The sequence below is a fragment of the Aptenodytes patagonicus genome, chromosome 20 (assembly GCF_965638725.1).
Source record: "Aptenodytes patagonicus chromosome 20, bAptPat1.pri.cur, whole genome shotgun sequence".
NCBI lineage: Eukaryota > Metazoa > Chordata > Aves > Sphenisciformes > Spheniscidae > Aptenodytes > Aptenodytes patagonicus.
In genome coordinates, this window is record NC_134968.1 from 2367089 (window position 1) to 2374333 (window position 7245).

At 71.7% G+C, this 7245-nt stretch overlaps 3 protein-coding genes across 3 annotated transcripts in view; 2 read left to right on the top strand and 1 right to left on the bottom strand.

Moving 5' to 3' along the window:
- Positions 1–59: 59 nt before the first annotated feature.
- Positions 60–2359, bottom strand: PRR15L (proline rich 15 like). The gene is made up of 2 exons (XM_076356637.1): positions 2267–2359; positions 60–1214 (listed from the first exon to the last, which is right to left on the bottom strand). Exon 2 carries the CDS (start codon positions 1200–1202, stop codon positions 903–905), a length of 300 nt encoding a protein of 99 aa, XP_076212752.1. The 5' UTR covers positions 1203–1214; positions 2267–2359; the 3' UTR covers positions 60–902.
- CDK5RAP3 (CDK5 regulatory subunit associated protein 3) lies at positions 1203–6903 on the top strand (the record flags this gene model as incomplete). The annotated part of the gene is given in 11 exon segments (XM_076356636.1): positions 1203–1225; positions 3986–4043; positions 4595–4726; positions 4985–5085; positions 5157–5205; positions 5468–5646; positions 5958–6094; positions 6303–6379; positions 6382–6446; positions 6589–6705; positions 6828–6903. Coding segments are annotated over 11 exon segments (997 nt in total), but the record flags the coding sequence as incomplete, so codon positions are not given.
- A 227-nt stretch (positions 6904–7130) lies between these two features.
- Positions 7131–7245, top strand: part of NFE2L1 (NFE2 like bZIP transcription factor 1) — a 1673-nt gene continuing 1558 nt past the window's right edge. The window contains exon 1 of the mRNA XM_076356476.1: positions 7131–7155. Coding sequence (XP_076212591.1) covers positions 7131–7155 — 25 coding nt within the window. The remainder of the gene's footprint in view (positions 7156–7245) is intronic.

A 7245-nucleotide genomic window follows, 5' to 3' on the forward strand; every position in this document is an offset into this window, starting at 1 on the left:
CGGGGGGGTGTGTGGGGGGGTCCGCCGAGCTCTCCCCCTGCCCGCACCCCTGAGCCGCCTTTGGTTCCAGACCCGGTTTATTAACGACAGTTCATTATCGGCAGCCGCGAGAGCTGACTAAAGGCTCGGCCTCCAACAACCCGAACAAACGCCGGGGCTGTTGAGATCGGCCGTGGCGGCTGCCCCCGGGGTCGGCTCCGGCACGGCGTTCCACGGTCGGCTCTCCCGTTCCGGGAGCAGGGAGCGATTCCCAGATGCCAGCGGGAATACGGCCCCCTCCTGGGAAGCCCGGAGCCCTCCACGGTCCCCGTGGAGGCAGCTCAGGGCAGGGGGGGGGACGGACTTTGCCCGCGGGGTTGTTCCCTCGGGACAGGGAAGCGTCATGTCCCCTGGTTTGGGGGCGACTGCTGGCGAGGACGTGGCATCGGTGGCTCTGCCCGCGGCCACGCAGCCCCTCGGGCTTGGGAGACGAGCGGGGGGGTCCCCCGGTCTGGCCCCCGCAGGAGTGATGGGCAAGGAGGGGATCGGGGCTGTCAGGCTCGGGGCAGAGCTGGGTGAACGATGGGCTCCGGTGGTCCACGGCAAGCGACTGAGCTGGGGCGAGTGTCCTCATCCCGGCACGAACCAGTCAGCCCCGGGGGGCTCCCCCTGCCCGCGGGGGGCTGGGAGGGACGGGCCGCGCCTGGCTCCGCTCCCCGGTTCTCCCTCTGCCCCTGGGGTGCCACGAGCCTGGGGCGGGGGGGTGGCTGAGATTAAACAGGGTCCTTGCTTCTCCCTTAAATAAACTCCCGTCCGAGTCCTTTCTCCTTCCGAAGCCCCGTGGTCTGGTGTCCCCGGGAGGGACGGAGCCGAGCCGGCCTGGGCAGCCGGTGGTGGCGGCTGGAGGGTGACAACCGGACGGGTCATTTCTCCTCCCGCTCACCGGCGGCGCAGAGGTTGGGGTTCTCGGCCAGCGTCGCCCGCACTTTCTTCTTCTCCTTGAAGCGTCCCGAGTTGGAGACCTTGACGTGTTTGCCCTTGGTGTTCTTGTCCACGATCTTCTCCAGGCGGGCGGTGAAGCCGGGCGGCCCCTCCTCGTCCGGCCCCTCCTGGCTCTCGCCGGCGGCCGCAGCGTGGCCGTCGGGGCTCTCGTACAGCACCACGGGCACCGATCGGCGCTTCCGCAGGAAGGTCAGCTTCCACCAGCCGTGGCTGTCGGCCATCGCCGCCGGCCCCTGAAATGGAGGTGAGGGTTGTACTCCCTCCAGGGGTGTGTGTGTGTGTGTGTGTGTGTCCCTCAGCCCCCCCCCCCCCCCCCCCCCCCCCGGCCCTGCCATCCCAGAGATGACGGGGGATGGACGAGGGACATGGGCTGCCGATCCGGCAGCGCCGGTGCCGTGTTTGCCGAAAGCGGCTCTGGCGTTCTCCCACCGTCTCTGCCAGGATGCTCGTGGCAGGCGCCGGGAGGGCTGCGTGGGACCGGGGCTGGTGGGGGACCCAGGGCAAGAGGACCCCGCAGATAACCGGGAGGAGATGCTCGGGTGACTTGGGCATTGCCGAACCCGGGGGAAAGGCTGCTGGCACCGCCGGGAGCTGCCGTATCGGCCGTGTGTAGCGGGGCAGGGAGGGAGCCAGGTAAGCAAACAGGAACAGGAACTGGGAAGCAGGTGGGAGCCGGGGAGGCGCCGGGGTCCCCGCCGGAGGGTCACTGCCCGCTGCACCGCGGGGTCTGGGTTTTCCTCTTGCCCAGCCCTGCCTGCAGGGACAGGCAGGAGCGTTGGTGGGGCCCCGGCCACTGCCGGGAAGGCTCCGACAATCCGGGAAGGCTCCGGTGCCGAGCATGGCTCCAGGGCAGGGATGGGGAAGGCGGCTCCGGAGCGGAGGAGCCGAACGCTTCCCCGGCAGCGGGCAGGGAGGGGATTCCCACCGCCCCATCCCCATCCCGGGAGCCAGCGTGGCTCTCTGCCCCCACGGCGCTCGGCCATGACCGACCCCGCAGACTGAACCCTGCCCGGCTCCTCCCGGGCGGTGCCTCTGGCATCGCTTTCGGGTGCCGGGGCAGGGGGGACAAGGACACCGAGACTGGGGCCACCACCCCAGGGAAGACGGCTGGTGGCCCCCTGGGCTGGTTTGCAGCAACGCCATGCCCCCGCCTGCCCCCTCCTCGTGCCGGAGCCGGGCGGGACCCGTCACCAAACCACGGCCGTGCCGCGCTGTGCCATGCCCCCGGGCTGGCAGCAGGGGTTTCCACGTCCCACTCCCCACCGCGGGCGCCCCGTCTGTGTACCTGTGCCTCCCACACCTCCGCTGCGGCCGCCCAGCCCGGGGGGTCCTGGGGGTGCCGGGGCGGTTCCGGCTGGGGCGCGCAGGCAGGTGCTGTCTACCTGCCGCCGCTCCGTTCGCTCCCCGTCAAGGTGAACCCGGGGCCAAACCCCTCCTGCCTGAGCAAACAGCGGGGCCGGGCCAGGGCACGGCTGAATATTCATGACGGGGGAACCCGGGGCTGAGCCCCGACGGCGGCTGGCAGCCCGCGGCGGTTCCAGGTGCTGGCACTGACCGCGGCACCGGGCCGGGCTCGCCACCCCGCCGGCCTCGAGGGCAGGTCCCCCGGCGGGTGCCGGGGCGGCACATGGCACGTGTTTCGGGCAGCCAGGAGTTAAGGGCAACCGTCGGGATTAGCCGAAACCGGGCGGCTGGCCGGCCGGGCTGCCAGACCGGTTCCTGCCTCCGGCTCCCTCTGCCCCGCGGGCGCCCACCGGCCTGTCCCCGCGCTGCCACCGCCCCCCGCTCGGCCACCGCCGGCCCCGGGGACGGGGTGATGCCGTGAGGGACGGAGGAGGAGAGCCGCCGCCTCGCCCCCCCAACGCGAGGACACGGCTCGTGGGGACACGTCCCACAGGCACACACCGGCTCGGGGCAAGGGTGGCACCCATGGGTGTCCCCGTCCCAGTCCCCCCCCTGGAGCGATGATGTCCCCAGGGTGCTGGAGGCAGCGGCTCCCCCAAGTCCCGTGAGCATCCCGGGGCAGCTGCTCCCGGCAGGCGGGTCCCCAGGGGATCCTGGCTCTGTGCTGGGGGACCCACCCGTCCCCAAGGGATCTGGGATCTGCTCTGGCCCCGCCCGGGGATCCCCAAGGGACTCGGGATACCCTCCGGGGCGGCTGGGGGTCCCAGGGGGATGCTGGCTCTGTGCTGGGGCACCCGGCGGTCCCCGAGGGATGTGGGATCTGCTCTGGGGGAAGCTGCAGATCCCCGAGGGATCTGGGATCCCCTCTGGGGGCAACTGGGGATCCCCATAGGATCCGGGATCTGCTTGGGGGGCCTCCCAGGGATCCCTGAGGGACTCGGGATCCCCTCAGGGGCGGCTGGGGATCCCCGAGGGATCTTGGCTCTGTGCTGGGGCACCCACGGTCCTCTGGGACCCGGGATCAGCCCTGGGGGCCCCGGGGAATCCCCGAGGGATCCGCCCTGGGATCCGCTGCACTGCGCACGCGTGCGCGGCGCCCCCTCCTCCCCCGTTTCCCCCCCCCCCCCCCCCCGCCCAGCCCGTTCCGATTGGTCGGCGGCGCCTCCTCCCTCCCCCGCCTCCTCCCAGCCAACCGGGACGCCGGCACGTGGCGCCGTCGCTCTGCGGCTCCCTTCTGATTGGCAGCAGGGCGGGGCCCGTTGGACCGATCGCGTTTTGATTGGCTGAGCTGCCGGGTCCGCGCCCGGAGATTGGCTGAGGCGGGGCGGGGCGCGGCGACCGGGAGGGAGAAAGCGGAAGCGGAGCGGCGGCGGGCGGCATGCAGGTGGGGACCGGGGACCGGGGACCGGGGACCGGGGACCGGGCACCGGGCACCGGGCACCGGGCACCGGCTGGGACCGGGCAGAGGGGGCGGGGAAGGGGCCCAGGCCCGGGGGAGCCGGGCCCGGCTGGGCCCGGGCGCTAGAGTAGGGGGGCCCCGGGCCCCGGCTGGGCTCCGCCGGGCCCCGACGCGTCTCCGCCGCCCCTCGCCTCCCCGCAGGTCTCTCCCCAGGACTACCAGAACGTGCCCATCGACATCCAGACCGGCAAGCTCCTGGGTACGGCACCCCCCGGCCCGACACACCCCCTCCCCCCCCCGTGCGGGAGGCCCCTCGGGTGGGCAGGGGTGTGAGGGGCGGGGGGGGGGGGGGTGTCGTTCCGGCACTCCCCGGCGGGCGGGAGCGGGCTGGCACCGGTCACTCGTGTCCTTCTTCCCCGGGAGGGTTTGTCACCCCGCCGTGTGGCAGCTCATGGCCCCGGCGCCGCCCCCCCCTCGGCGCTGGGTTGGGTTGTCCTAGCCCAGGCAGCAGCGGGGTGACACCCCACCCCCCCCACCCCCCCCCCCCGACCCCCTTTCCCCTCCAGCCCTTCCCAGACCTGGGGAAGGAGCCGGGACTTCATCCCTGTGTTTGGCCCCTCTGCTTGGTGGGGACGGGACACGCGGGGAGCCGACCCGCCGGGGCCTCCGCTCCCTGCCTCCGTCTGGCATCGCAGGGCAGCCTGGAGGGGGGTGACCCCCTCCTGGTGAGCCCCCCCGCCCCCCCTGCCCCTAGGGTCCTTCTCCCAGCTGACCCCCTGTTTCCCTCCCTCCCTCCCTCCTGCCTCGCAGACTGGCTGGTGGACAGGAGACACTGCAACCTGAAATGGCAGAGCCAAGTGCTGGCCATCCGCGAGAAGATCAACGCGGCCATCCAAGACATGCCGGAGAACGAGGAGATAAAGCAGCTGCTCGCGGGGGCCTGTGAGTGGAGCTTGGGGTCGGGGGTGTCCCAGGAGAGCTGGGACACGGGCAGCCAGGGTGGGTGTCGCGCCGGGAGCCTGTTCCCGAGGGTTCGGTTATGGCAACCTCCCCCCCACACACACACACACCCCCCAGCCAAGGAGGAGACGGAGAGTCAGCGGCACGGCCCCTTCCGAGGCCCCGCGCTCCCTGGGCTCAGCTGGGAGAGGGTGGCACCCGGCAGACGTCCCGGTGACCCCGTCCCTCCCTCCAACGCAGACCTGCACTACTTCCACTGCCTGAGGATCGTGGAGATCCTCAAGGGCACTGAGGCTTCCACCAAGAACCTCTTTGGACGCTACTCGTCCCGGCGCATGAAGGTGAGCGTGGGCCTGGGGGCATGCGGCCGGCGCGTTCGCAGCCTCCCCACCCTCTGCTTCCTCCTCCCCAGGACTGGCAGGAGATCGTGTCCCTCTACGAGAAGGAGAACACCTACCTGGGTAAGGCAGCTCTGGCTGCGGGCAGGTTCCGGAGAGTCCTCGGGGGTGGCGGTGGGCGGCTTTCGGTCTCCAAACTGGGATGAGGATGGGGTGGGCAGGGAAAGGGGCAGGACGTGATGGGCTGCCAAGTCCCACGGGGGTGAGAGCCCCGAGCTGGCTCCGCTGCGCGGCTGAGGTGGCTGGGGCACCCCGAGGGCCTCGTGGGCGGCTGGCACGGCCTCTCAGCACCCCCCTCCCTGCCCCCTTACCCCCCCCATTGCAGCCGAGCTCGCCAGCCTCCTGGTGCGCAGCATCAGCTACGAGATCCCCTCGCTGAGGAAGCAGATCAGCCGGTGCCAGCAGGCCCAGCAGGACTTCGCCCGCCGCGAGGAGGAGTGTCAGCTGGGGGCGGCCGAGCTGCGGGAGCGGTTCTTCGCCTCCTGCAAGCAGTACGGCATCGCCGTGAGTCCCTGCGGCCGGCCCCGCTGCGGAGGGGGTCCTTGCTCTGTCACCTCCCTCCCCAAAGCAGCCCCCAGACGCCTGCCTTTGGCCTCAGCAGGGCTCAAGCTGGGACCACGGGTCCCATACGATGTCCCTACAGTGCCACCTTACCCGTGGGAGGAGCTGGGGGGGGTGGGTGGGTGTAGGGTGACCCCGCAGCCCTCCGTCCCCTTCCTGCCCACGTCTAGCTCTGCAAGCAGAGGGTGAAGCCGCCCCAGGGGTGCTTCGGCTGCCGGCCTCCCTGCCCTGACACGTCCCTGCTCCGTCCCCAGGGTGACAACGTGCGCCAGGAGCTCCTGGCCTTGGTGAAGGACCTGCCCTCGCTGCTGTCCGAGATCGGGGCGGGAGCCAGCGCGCTCTCCGAGGCCATCGAGCTGTACCAGGCCTGCGTGGAGTTCGTGTGCGAGAGGTGGGTGTGGGGGCGCAGGGATAGACCCCTGCATCTCCTCTCCCCACGTGTGGGGACAGCGGGTTGGGCTGGCGGCTGCACCCAGGCTGGGGCTCTCCCAGAGGGACCCTGGTGGGGTTGGGGGGGTGTGTGTGTGTGTGTGGGGGGGGGGGGGGGGGGGGTGTCCCCACCCTGCTCCTGGCACTGATGTCCCCGCGGTGGCTGCCAGCTCCGCAGAGGTGGTGGTGCCCCTGCTGCGGCACGTGGGGGAGAGAGGCAACACGACCGTCTACGAGTGGAGGACGGGCTCCAGCCCCTGCGGGTGGAGCGGCCGGAGGTGGAGGAGGTGCCGGAGCAGCCGAAGGAGGACACGGTACGTCCTGGCCAGCCGGGGCCGAGCTGTGGTGCTGAGGAGAGCCCCAGCCGGCTCTGCCGTGCGTCGGTTAGCGTTAGGCTGTTTGTCGTCTCCCCCCCGCCCCGGGGTTTCAGGGGGTCTGTTGTCCTTCTCCCCGCAGATCGACTGGGGAGACTTCACGCTGGAGCCGACCGGGGTGGCTGACGGTGCCGCTGCTGACGGGGGAGCCCGGGGCGAGGAGATCGACTGGGGGATCACGCTAGAGCCCGGTCCCCAGGTGCGTGACCCCCCCCCCCCCGGCTGTGTGGTCCTGGGGTCTGGCCCTGCTCCAGGGCCGGGCTGGGGACCTGGGGGGCGTCCCGTGCACCTCCATCTCACAGGGTGCCCTTCCTTTTGCAGCAGGGTGATGGCATTGACTGGGGAGATGGTGAAAGCGAGGAGGTGCAGATCACCGTGCTGGAGGCCGGCACCGAGGGTGAGCACGGCTGCAAAGGGACACGGGGGGGGGGGGGGGTGGTCCCAGCGGGTGGCAGGCAGCACCCACCCTGCCTTTACTCCCCCTTCCCTGCCTGCAGTGACCTAGCTGTGCCCAGAGGCCGGTTGGGGACAGAGCAGAAGGCAGCACGGTGCTGGGCAGGCGCCTGTTGGGTGCTGGGTGGGCAGGAGCAGGGCCCTGACCCCGCTAAACAGTGCCCTGGGGTGATGCTGAGCACCCTGTACGGGACGAGTTGGGGTGGAGGGGGGGTATGACTGGACTGTCGGGGCCGTGGAGATCCCTTCCCTGCCCCGCTCACCCCCGGCTCGTCCCCCAGTGCCC

Bases quoted from the DNA above. Each gene is read 5' to 3' on its own strand.
- PRR15L (XM_076356637.1), bottom strand. From the start codon at position 1,202: ATGGCCGACAGCCACGGCTGGTGGAAGCTGACCTTCCTGCGGAAGCGC.